At 34.4% G+C, this 13,276-nt stretch overlaps 1 protein-coding gene across 1 annotated transcript; it reads right to left on the bottom strand.

Moving 5' to 3' along the window:
* Positions 1-1,031: 1,031 nt before the first annotated feature.
* On the bottom strand, positions 1,032-12,177 carry LOC138697778 (transmembrane reductase CYB561D2-like). The gene is made up of 3 exons (XM_069823277.1): positions 12,044-12,177; positions 6,452-6,731; positions 1,032-4,509 (listed from the first exon to the last, which is right to left on the bottom strand). The coding sequence occupies exons 2-3, from the start codon at positions 6,620-6,622 to the stop codon at positions 4,003-4,005; spliced, it is 678 nt and encodes a 225-aa protein (XP_069679378.1). The 5' UTR covers positions 6,623-6,731; positions 12,044-12,177; the 3' UTR covers positions 1,032-4,002.
* Between the last annotated feature and the right edge of the window lie 1,099 nt (positions 12,178-13,276).

The raw sequence follows: 13,276 nt of genomic DNA, 5'->3' as shown, positions 1-13,276 counted from the left end.
GAAGTTCAATTTTTTAAATCAGTGCTGAGTGTTCCGTATTTTTTTTTCTGATGTTTCTGGATGAAAGAGACTGAGCAGGAAAGGAGTGTTTAAGAAAAATGTTAGAAAATAATATTGTTGAAATAGAAAGCACGAAGTAGCATTACATAAATCTTATAAGATACAGCGAATATTTACATGAAAAAATGTGTACATAAAAAATTAATTACCCATTACAAAAATAACACTTACTTACTTACTTACTTACTTACTTACTTACTAGCTTTTAAAGAACCCGGAGGTTCATTGCCGCCCTCACATAATCCCGCCATTGGTCCCTATCCTGAGCAAGATTAATCCATTCTCTAACATCATATCACACCTCCCTCAAATCCATTTTAATATTATCTTCCCATCTACTTCTCGGCCTCCCTAAAGGTCTTTTTCCCTCCGGTCTCCCAACTAACACTCTATATGCATTTCTGGATTCGCCCATACGTGCTACATGCCCTGCCCATCTCAAACGTCTGGATTTAATGTTCCTAATTACATCAGGTGAAGAATACAATGCGTGCAGTTCTGTGTTGTGTAACTTTCTCCATATAAAAATAACACTATCTAAGGAAAATTATATAAAAACAATTAAACATAATATTATATTTTCCATTGCCATAACGTCTTATAAATTACATGAATTAACTCTGAAAAGGCAGATGCACATTTTTTTTTTGAAAATGTAATATAAAAACGGTACAAATTACATAATATGCTTACATCCAATCAGACGTGTATAAAATTGTTCCCTGGTAAAATGATAAACGGGTAGGGTAAATAAGGGTAAACAAAACAAGGCAAAGTAAACTAAAATGGTATAAATGTAAAAGGAAAAGTTAGAAACATTGTAAATACGTACTTACGACTAATATTTATTATTTGGTCCTTATATTTGGAAAATTCTTATATGTATGAAGTTAATATGTTGATATTTTATACGAATACAATTATATTGCTGAAACTAAAACCAATTAAATTATATAAATAAAACAATAGGAGACAGTATGGAAGTAATATCAATAAAATTATATTTCATATAATTACAAAACTTATAAGTATGTCAGTGTATTAACATTCCTGTAACACCTACAAACTAATGTAGTGACTAGTGGAGTAGAAGTTAATTACACTGAACTAGACTCTTGTCCTCCAACAATCACATTTACAGTATAAATACTTTATGAATAATGAGTAATGTACTAGGTAGTCAGTCTACCAGTTGTTAGAAAACAGCGGAAGTACTACCGGTAACTATAGTCCCGTCGCTCTTATTTCCGGCTGCCAATCACGTTACAGGTCGGCTACATTTAAACTTGTGCGTCTTGTGATTCGCTCCTGATGACATTATGCATCTCCTAAGGCTCGATAAATACGTAATATAATCACCCGCCATTTTGGCTCTTTCGTTGGCGTTCGCAGGACATTATTTGCCGCCTCAATTATTTGCTCAATTACAGTGAGTTTGATTTATTATCATAGGAGTTACGACATGATAATGTTTAACGGTGCGGCAAATAGATTCCTCGTCTGGTAGCTCGGCAACGAAAGAACAAAAATGGCGAACGATACTACGTATCAAGACTTTATAGAGCCTTCACTTTCTAAGGTGTAAGCAAAGAGGAGAAGTCACGCGGGGAATGACAGCGTCGCGACTATAGCTTATAACACAATGTCAAAATACACACTAAACATACTGAATATAAAATGTTAATAGTGGGAAATAAATGTAACGAAAGAGATAAATGTATATACTGTGTGACACATAAGTTAAAACAATCACAGAATTAATATTTAAGCAGAAAATGTAATAGCAAAAGTTTTAAACCAAAATAATAAACCAACATATTAAAATTCAGTTAACTCAAGAGCAAAATTAACTTGCAGTCATAACTGTTATGATATTTTCCCTTTTACTTTTAAGCCAGCATGTGTATGTGTGGTCCGCCTTTGCGACTGCGTGACTAAAGCGTGTTCATTTCTCAATCAGAGCGGTGATTCGATTTCCGGAGTGGAAAATGAAACCAATGTATATTCCGTACATGGGACTGAGTGTCTGTCCCTTGTCCTGTGTTGTCTCAGCGGTGATCCTGTGCCGTGCAGGCCGGGGAGACCCGCAACGTATATATGTATGTACGTATGTATAGAATATTTTTTTAGCTTATGTTTACGAGGATCTAAGACTTTTAGAGTCGTTTCAAAATACTGTAATCAAAATTATTATAATTACACATATTCTGTTAGCCGTTGTCTGAAATGATAAACAACGAATTTGGTATTATTAAAAATGTCTTTGAGAATGCTGAAGTTATGATTACATAACATTACGTGATGTGTACAGTGAACGGACATCATCTGCGTAGACTTTTATTCGAAAATTGACATAGAAAGAAATAATGAAAAAAGAAGTGGTACGTAAAAAGAAAGAAAGAAAAGAAGGAAGAAAAGCAAACAAAAACAACAAAGAAAGAGTAGAAAACGAGAAACGGGGGAAAAAAAGGAGAACGAAAAATTAAAATGTATTCCACTGGAAAGAGAAATAAAACCAGAAGAAAAAGAGGGGAAAATAGAGAAAGCCTAAGAACGAAGTAACAAATTATACAGGAAGAAATAGAGAGGAAAGTAACTTAAATAAAACTGGAACAAAATAAGAAGAAAAGTTTTTGAAAGACAGTGAAGAAAAAAGAAAAAAGTGATTAGGAAAATATAAGAGGAGAGAAAATTTATAAAACAAATTCTGTTGACCACTTATCTGTAGTGAATATTTCATGTGGTGTTTATCGTGAGTAAATGGCGATGAGCCTTGTTTTATCGTTTACCCGTATCAGTACAAATACAAGTGGCTTAAACGACCCGCAACTATATCTTTATCTGCTAACTTCCGAAATGGTAGTGTCAATGTACAGAACATTTTCACTGTCACAATTGAAGAGGTGGATTCCAAAGTGTCCTAAGTCCTTTTTTTTTTTAGATTTTAACTTGCTTTATTCACGTTTTAATTTATCATTTTCAAGCCCATATACAGACGTGGACAAATTATTAGCAAAATTGAAGATTTTTATTATATATTTTTACAAAATATGATTCTTCAATTCAGACTACAGTTGACGTTTTTGCGTATTTCCAAATTATTAGCAAAATTGAAGATTTGTATTGTATGTTTTTAGAAAATTTGACTCTTCAATTTGGACTACATTTGATATTTTTGCATATTTACAATTATTAGCAAAACTGAAGATTTTTACTATATATTTTTACCAAATTTGACTCTTCAATTTGGACTACAGTTCACATTTTGGATATTTCCAAATTATTAGCAAAACTGAAGATTTTTATTTTTTATTTTTACAAAATTTGACTCTTCAATTTAGACTGCAGTTGACATCTTTGCATATTTAATTACAAATTTTTAGCAAAATTAAAGATTTTTATTAAATATTTTTACAAAATTTGGCTCTTCAGTTTAAACTACAGTTGACATTTATGAATAATTCTGTGTACTATAATGATAGAAATATGCAAAATTGTCAACTGTAGTCTAAATTGAAAAGTCAAATTTTGTAAACAATTATTATCATAAAAATCGTCAATTTTGTTAATAATATGTCCACGTCTGTATAACTCTCCTACAGTCCCGTCGCTCTTATTTCCGGTAGCCAATTACGTTGCATTAATGAATTAATTTGTATTACTATCATTGTATCATCTCCATGACGGATATTCTATTATTATTATTATTATTATTATTATTACAATTATTTCTAACATCAACATTACTATTGATGTCTTTAAAATTTATGTAGACTACTGGACTGTACCCGAGCACGAGCATAAGCTCATTTCGGGTATATATTCATATGTATCATTTCAAATGTAAATTGTGAATAAATTTGAATTTGAAATTTGAAATTTGAATTTGAAATTTGAAATTTGTGAGAAAACATAAGTAAGTGAAATCTATAAATATTTAATTTAATGGGAACACATGCGTTTCAACCTCATATAAGCTGTTCTGGCTGCTCCCTCGAATACTACAAAAGACGCCAGAGACAGAAGAACGATACACGTAATTTGTGCTGCTTCGTCTTTTCTGAATCCACGAGTATTCATCCCCGTGCCTTCAGCAACAACACCCAGTACAAACGTGAGGGTTCCCACCAGCACGTGCCCCAGCTTGTTGTAAGAAGGCTTGATCCAGTCCTTGAATTTGACAGAGTAGAGAGTGAATATTCCCCCGATACAGGTGAGGAACGTAAATATCACAGCTATCAAGCCAACTATGCCGTGTAGAGAGGTGAAGTGTGGTCTGTCGCCTTTGTTGACCACAATGATCGTGAAGCCCACGATGATGCAAGAAGCGGCGCCTCCTTGAAGAATCCAGTGGAGTCGGCGAGTGGAATTCTGCAAACTGGGCAGCAAGAAGACGACTATGTTGTCTTTCGAGATAGCCATTATAGCTTCCGCCATTAGAAGAACAAACTGTGTGGAAAAATATTACAAACACATCACTGTAATTGCTAATAAACTTCATAAACATATGAAAATGTATACTTTCTTACACACACACACACACACACACACACAGAGATATATATATATATATACAGGGTGTCCCATTTATCTTGTACACCTATTATAACTTTTTTGTTTGGATAGGTATTGGAATTTTTGTTTTTGTTTTTGAGTGTTATGTTAGAACGAGGAGCTAACATGACTGTGGAGATTTGGTGCGTGTAACTACATTATGGTACAAGATACACGTGACGTCATCAATTTTTAAAATAGCACTACATACTTTAATCATGTTACATTGATTATACACATTAAGACGAGTTCAAAAATTGTATCACCTCACAAGTGATATCAACAAGGCACCACTCATGAGGCAACTAGGCCAGGAGATAATTGGCTAGAATGTCCAGTTCCTTTTTCCTTCCATTGCACACATCCCCGATTAGCTACATATTACACTAATCAGACTTCAGATACATACAAACAAATTGTTCTTCCTCTGACACATATCATCAAGTGAGATCTACTGCCTGATAATAATATTATTGTTGTTGTTATTATTATTATTGTTATTATTATTATTATTATTATTACCATATTTATTCGAATATAATACGCCATCAAATATAACACGCACCCAATTTTTTATCCTAAAATTCAGAAAAAAAATTACTGGCGAATATAATACGCACTCAAGGTTAAGATTACTCATATATTATCAAGACAGGTTATAAATTCATTCTTATATGTAGCTTTACATGGCATTCATCCTTACTTGCAGTATTAGAACTAGAACTTTCCAATCAACAAGTGTGAGTTGATGTGAGAATATTGATTGACAATAACTAACGCCATGCCACTGTTTCATCAGTTATTTTATTGTTGGTAAATTCTTTTGGTTTATTAAAGACAAGATTGTTAAAAATTGTATACATAAAATCTCAGAATAAAAGAAAAAATGTTATAAAGTCGTTAGCATAGTTACAAATAATATTCGTATTAAATGATTGTCGAAAATAGTCATTGTATTATACAGTAAATGAAAAGTAAACAAAAGACGAGAAAACACGAACTCGCAATGGTCGTTTCCATCAACAGTTTCCCGCCAGATATTGTCGCATATATAATTATATAGAGCGTTAATTTAATTTTCTTCAAGTCTGAGTATTTGCATATGGAAATAATACACCATTGAATATACGAGATAAGGCGCACCCCAGTTTTCAAGAAGACATTTTGCCAAAAAAGAAAGTGCGTATTATAATCGCGTAAATGCGATATTATTATTATTATTATTATTATTATTATTATTATTATTATTATTATTATTATTATTATTAGCATTAAATTCTTTTGGTTTATTTAAAGACTCAAGATTGTTAAAAACTTTATACATAAAATCTCAGAATAAAAGAAAGAATGTTATAAAGTCGTTAATGCAGTTAAAAATAATATTCGTATTAAATGATTGTCGAAAATAGTCATTAAATTATATAGTAAATGAAAAGTAAACAAAAGACAAGAAAACACGAACTCGCAATGGTCGTTTCCATCAGCGGTTTCTCACCATAATTATATTGTCGCATATATAATATTATATAGAGCATTAATTTAATTTTCTTCAAGTCTGAGTATTTGCATGTGGAAATAATACACTATTGAATATACGAGGTAACACGCACCCCAGTTTTCAAGAAGACATTTTTCCAAAAAAAAAAGTGCGTATTATAATCGCGTAAATACGATATTATTATTATTATTATTATTATTATTATTATTATTATTATTATTATTATTATTACTATTAGCATTGATTTCTGTAAGTAGGACTGTACTGAGAAAATATGTAAAATCTCTATTTAAATAGAGATATAAATTGTCACAAATATTGCTAGAATAACATACTTACCCCCAATGTCATGAAGGATGGATGCCATGAGAACAAACTTGTTTGGTCGAAGCTGTAGTAGAACACGTATACTGTGATGCCTACCGCAAATATCAGGCTGAGGCAGGTCGCGCCTATTCTGTACGCCCGGTATAAGCCACTTCCATCACCTCTTCTGTTACTAGCAATCATGTCTAATATCTTAGGTGGTGTGTGATAGCAGTGGTGCAGACGTTACTGACTCTGAAGGCCAGCAACTATCTCAATATAAAAGCTTGTACTCGTTGAGATAACGTCACATCTGGAGTAAGAATCATCATTATCAGCATGATTACTGATGATTAGTTTGTAGAGTTATTCGTAGGGACATCGTGACTAATCTCACGTATTGTAATGGTATTACATTAGGCTTGGAGTCTCTTAGTGTGTATTAATTTTTACTGATAATGTCAAACACTCTAATTACGAAGATAAATCCACATTTCAGAATTAGGCTACTGCAACAAACTACCGGTACTAAAGTGACTTTTCCCTTCGGTCCTGTACTATGGATCGACTGAAGTTATGTATCCACGTGTTTGACTTTCAGTAGGCCTATATTAAAAAAAAACTCGCGTTTGCAGATAAACCGTAATATAGGACTTAGAATGTTAGTTATGAACAGGCCACTAAAGAAAATTGTTAAAATACCTTGAAAATGCCAAGGATTTATAGTATGCAGTAGTAGAAATTGGATGTCACTGGAAGAGTTGTATGCCCAGGGATATGGCTGAAAAATTATTGGTTATAGTTTACGCTGCATCATACGTAAAGCTCTGTGTTTACAAAATGTTTGTGTGCACACACGACTAATCCCCATTTCAGTTTGGTTGATAGGCCGTCCCCTCTATTCACACTCTCAACCATCAGTGAAGAAGACGATGCTACTAGCCATCTTACTAACGTTCGACTAATTGACTTTCAACATAGTGAAAAAAATATATTATTGAAAATGTTTACTGATAATCTATATTTCGAAAGTCTATACTAAGCGTTTATATTTCATTTCATTGCTGTTTATATCAACTGGCACATTAAAAAGCTACTGAGAGCAGAAGATAAATGTTTTCTCCACCGCTAGTTGCTACTCTAAAACACATACAATGGGACAATCTACTGTGTCACTCCTCCCTGATTTCATAATACAAACTAACATTCCCTATTATAAATATTAGTTGAAAATATTGTAAGAACGACAATAAATTATACTCAACCATGTAATTGTCAAATATCTATGACACTTTATTTTATATTCACTTATATTCTTTAATTAATATTTTATTTTCTTGTTTGTACAACTTGGGGGGGGGGGTGCAGTAAAAAAAATTAGAAATCTTCTCACTATTCGTGAGCTGCCACAAGGGACAAAGAGTACTTAACCATATAAATGTTTACAAGTTCAGTGAACCATTAATTTTGTTTGACAATGAAACTCCTACAAGTACATAGCTGCAAATACATTTTGTGATTGGTGGAAAATGTTATGTTTTATTTAACGACGCTCGCAACTGCAGAGGTTATATCAGCGTCGCCGGATGTGCCGGAATTTTGTCCCACAGGAGTTCTTTTACGTGCCAGTAAATCTACTGACATGAGCCTGTCGCATTTAAGCATACTTAAATGCCATCGACCTGGCCCGGGATCGAACCCGCAACCTTGGGCATAGAAGGCCAGCGCTATACCAACTTGCCAACCAGGTCGACGTGATTGGTGGAAATATACCTAGTTTTAGAGAGGCAAGTGTTATAAAAAAAAGTAAAGAATGCTGATGAACTTGGTTTCATTTCGAATATAAGTGATGCTTCAGGAGAGCAATTGATCCTTTCAATGCAGCTAAAGTTACAATCGGAATAATACATAGATGTAGGTATTCCAAGCCTCTTAAACACATGTTTCATGAAGAGAGTAGGTATATAACAGCTACCGCCCTGTTAATGACGAACTCGGGCAAGTAGAAGAGGAAAGAAATGCTTTCTCATCCTCTCAACTTGTTTGAAATGTCGTTTAGTTAGGCTGCGGTCACATTGGAGGCACGCTTGGACAAGTAAAATGGAAGCGCCTGCGTGCCCAAGCGTGCCTAGAAGCTTGCTCTGGAAGTGTGGTCACATTGGATGCAAGTACCGCTTACACTTACATTGGATTCCTCGGATGAGCATTTAGTGTTAAAAAATAGAGTGTTGAAGTTATTAATGATAGAATGATAGATGAAGATGTATTAAGGAAGGGATGAATAGGTGAATGAATATTTTGAGGACAGGAAGGAAGATGGAGAATATAAACGAATTTTTCCCGATCTTCTTAAACAGAAGGTTTATTTTTTAATTATTTTAGAACAGCCGTGGCGAAAATATAATCGTGCGCCGAGCCACTGTGTAACCTGCAATGTGCATAGCACCTATGGAGGGAGGCGGACACCCGAAGGAGAAGTGAAGCAACTGTCTGACTTCTTAACGGATTTTCATTTTCCTTACATTAAGCACTGAAATATAATTTTATACAGTACAAGGTTACAAACTAATGTTTAGTACGTGTAACGAAGAAAGAAATGAACAAGAAAACATTGGACACATTATCACAACCTAAAATTAACTATCTTCAGAATGTCTCTGCGACAGTTTCAAAATCAGGAATTATATCACTTACTGCCAGTCGTAGTTGATCACGAAAGTATTTGTCTGCCAGTCGTAATCTAAATTTGGTTTTTGCTATTTTCATTGTTGAAAATACTTTTTCACAAACGGAAGTTGTAGCGAACATGGCTTAAACAGAGCAAGCGAAAGAACGAAGCTTCGGATATTTATTTTTTGGCAAATATTTGAAAAGTTCAACATTTGTCAAGTCCTTACATCTAGCTTTCATTTAACATCACTGTAAATCTGTGAGTTTAAATTGAAGATCTAACCGCATTATTCGTACATCTGCTGAAAAAGGATCGACCTACAGAGATAATAATAATAATAATAATAATAATAATAATAATAATAATAATAATAATAATAATAATAATAATAACACTGCACCTTTTAATGTTTCATGAGGTACATGTATTATAATGCCGTTTTATGTTTTACTACCATTTTCCTCGTAATACTTGTGAACAAATCATACATATTTAATACTCTCACCATATTGGCACCAACAAAATGCGTCCTTTCATCCTACTTGAAACTTTTGTTTTTGTAGAGGTAGGTACATGGTTTCGAGAGAGACATTACGACGATAGCCACTCGCAGGTCAGAGACAAATACAAATGAAAAGGAGTTTGACTCCAGTGAGTGAGAGGGTGGGGGTTGGGGGAGGTAGAAAGCAAGGGAAATGCATAGCTATCATTGCGAGACACAATGTGCTCGCGAGTCACATTTTCGTCAAGGCTGCTTTAGAATGTCCTTACAAGATGCATCCCAGATTGCCCTTCTTTCTTGAATATATGCTAATAGTATTTCAACATCTACTGTGGAAAAAATCACTCACAAAAACAGCTACAAATATCAGGTCACAAAGGCAAGCTTGCTAGAAAAAAACAAATTTATTTGATAGGCGGAGACGGGTGAACAAGCGTGCACAAGCTTGCGCTTGTAACTTGCTTCCAGTGTGAACACCTACGCCGCACCACCAATAATTTCAAACAGACATTTACTAATTTTGTTTCTTCAGGCACGCTTGGCCAATCAGGCGCTTCCACTTTACTTGCCCAGGCGTGCCCCCAATGTGACCGCAACCTTACGGTAGCGGTTGCTTGTACAGTCCGCTCTGCACGAATGTTCTCATAATTTACATTTATTTTACAGGATTACTTATGTTTCAAATTAACTAAATCGGAACAAATATTAAATTTACAAAAAAATATCATTATCAATTAAATCAAACATAATTTTTTCCCATGTTCTGAATTCAGTCTTCTTATTGGCTATTCTTTGTTGGATTTTTGTTTCGGCATTCTGATACAACCTCACGTCATTTACATAGGTCTACTATTGAGGTGAGTCTGATGTTCACTCTCTCTGCTCAGCGAATAGGGATTATAAAGAATGGACACTGAGCGAATTTTCCTGTGTTTTGTTTCTCTGTGCGCCAGCGTATAGTTCCACTTTCAAGCGCTAGAGGTTGGTGTAATCGAGCATACGCTAAGATAATAATTGAGAATAGAGTTGAGACACGGGATCCAAACATCGCCTACTTTATTGCATAATCCAGTAACGGTTTGCTTAAAATAAATTCAAGTTAAAAGCTTTTCCTTATTCCTCAGTGACAAACTAGTTGTAATAATAATATTTTATATTTCAGATATCATAAATTATATTATAAAATAATATAATACATTATAAAATTAAGTATCGAATTCGTTTAATATTTGTATATAATATAATATAATATAGGTATATGGTTTTACATCTCGTAAGAGTTTTGTTTTTCCATTTTCAGTCCTATCAAATCATTACATATTTTAATTGTTGTTGGGGTCAACGTCTCAACTCTCATTATAAAGGAACTCTAGAGTCTAGACATTACAGTTAATGACGGATTTATTATTTTATGGATCCAATTTATTTTATTTGAGTACATAATGTGCCTAGATATATTAATTATATGTGTTATATTTCCGCTGTGTCGACTGCTAGCTGGTGTGATGTCAGCGCCAACTCTAGGGAGAAAGCAGAATCTCACGCTTTAGCTGGCTTGAAGGTCATTGAAATCAGTCCGGCTACATCAAAGGTACCGACGCGAAGTGTCCATTCTTTATAATCCCTATTCGCTGCTCTGCTCCTTACAGACAGTAGAGACACCCGGCAACGAGACGCATTTTGTAAACAATGTATATAGAAATTATTATTTACTACCCTGATATGAATACTTTTTTCAGCCCTAATGCCCACCCAGCCCGCCCCAAACACACACCTTACTTATGTACCAAATTCGTCGTGCGTGAATGAAAAACATTGTCATATTATTTCCTGAATGTGACGTAATTTGTCGGAGGAATTCACGGGGGTTTCAATATCGCCAACACATCTCACATCATACTACACACCTAATCTAACCTAACCTAACCTCTCACATAATACTACACATCTGTAGTAACATTCCCCACTTTTACTGTCATTTCGTTTGCAAATGTTACCCTCCTTGGTGTTCGTCGTTTCGGGAGCCATCTAGTGGTAGAAATGGAACATGATGGCGGGAATTCTGTCTCCATTCTTCATAATTACATTTAGTTCGTTAAGCGTGTGTTTTATGCATTAATCAATGTGTTAATGCAGTGGTAATTCCATATATAGTGTGCAGTAAAAATTGAAATGTGTTGTGGCTGCTATAAAAGTGTTGAAAATTAGTTTATAGCGCCAAATTAGCAGTGATAAAAGTGTGCAATATTCGTTCAGTAGCGGGTTGATGCTCTAACTTGAATTTGTTTTGTAGTTTTGTCACAAAAATTGCGTACGAGTAGGCCTAGGTGGCGATTTATTTTATCTCGATATAAGACTAAACTTCATTACCAAATATTTAATTTTAAATGCTATTAATATTGAATAAATTAATTACAATTTATATACCTAAATCAAAACTAGGCCTACATACCTTTGGGCAAACTTTCCATGTGGAATTTATAAAATAATAATTAGCTCAACCACAACACAGAACGATCTTCACTTGCATCGCTCCAACTCACAACTGGGGTGCACATCGCCCGAGTGTTTATCAATCATCAACATCCGCTATATGTTTACAGCTCTTAATCTTTCGGAATTACTTTCTGCGGTGCAGATTTATGAAGTGTAGACATCTGGTTAATGTTTACAGTGTAGAAACACAAACTTCGGTGACATTTAAAAAAAAGTCCAGCTAGATTGAGATTCTAGCCCAAGTGTGCGACGGACAATCTTTGCTTCTGCCGTGCTATTTAATGTCACTCAGAAAAATCAACTTCCGCATGTACATGACTAAGGCCAGGAAGTTCATGCTCTGAAAACCTACTACATGTGTAGTGCGTACAGAAGGATCTCGAAGCCATAACATCCTTAGGGTTACCAACTCTAGAGGACGGAAATTCAGGATACATTAAAAATAAATAAAAAAAAAATCACAAACTTAAAATTAGGGAAAGGAAGTTCATGCATTTGCATATTTGTTCCCTATCGTTGTGTGAATATGCTGAAAGATTATCTACATGCATCACAAATTTCTGAATACAATGATATTACTTTTATTGTGGATAAAAGTGCATATTTTGCCTTTACGGTAGAACCTCTATTATCCGTGGTAATGAAGGGGATGGGCTGAACGGTTAATCGAAAAAATCGGATAATCCGTACCATAAATATTTCGTAATTTTCTCGGTAGTGTTGTGTTTAAGACGCTAAATAGTGGACAGTTCACTAATTTTATTCTGGTTGTCAACAACGGGTTTTAAGGTGCAAGAAAACTCTTTATAATGGCTGTCTACAGAAAAATAGGAATAATGGAAGTCTCATTTGTAGATTTACATACTTTATACACTCTATACTTGTTTTTTTTTTATTAAATATCGCAGTTATAACTCCAATCTCGTATTCTGATGAGATATGAGCCATAGTTTCCCTTTCCCAAACCATTCAATTATTTGCACGTTTTTCGATACGTTTTCTCTTGACACCCGTGGAAGACATTTTATATAGAAATTATACAGTAGGTCCACCGCAGTGGAGTAAAGGTTAGCATGCATGACCGTGAAACGAGCGAGCCCGGATTCAAATCCTGGTTGAGGTTTATTCCGGAGTTTTCCCTCAACCCATTAAGAGCAAATGCTGGGTAACTTTCGGCGCTGAACCCTGT

This window comes from Periplaneta americana, chromosome 4 (genome assembly GCF_040183065.1).
Source record: "Periplaneta americana isolate PAMFEO1 chromosome 4, P.americana_PAMFEO1_priV1, whole genome shotgun sequence".
In the NCBI taxonomy this organism is placed as follows: Eukaryota; Metazoa; Arthropoda; class Insecta; order Blattodea; family Blattidae; genus Periplaneta; species Periplaneta americana.
Note: the sequence above shows the minus strand (reverse complement) of the source record. Positions and strands in the feature narration are given on the sequence as shown.

Bases quoted from the DNA above. Each gene is read 5' to 3' on its own strand.
- LOC138697778 (XM_069823277.1), bottom strand. From the start codon at position 6,622: ATGATTGCTAGTAACAGAAGAGGTGATGGAAGTGGCTTATACCGGGCG. The intron at 4,510-6,451 runs GTAAGTATGTTA...TTTTCCACACAG, and splicing joins CATCCTTCATGACATTGGGG to TTTGTTCTTCTAATGGCGGA.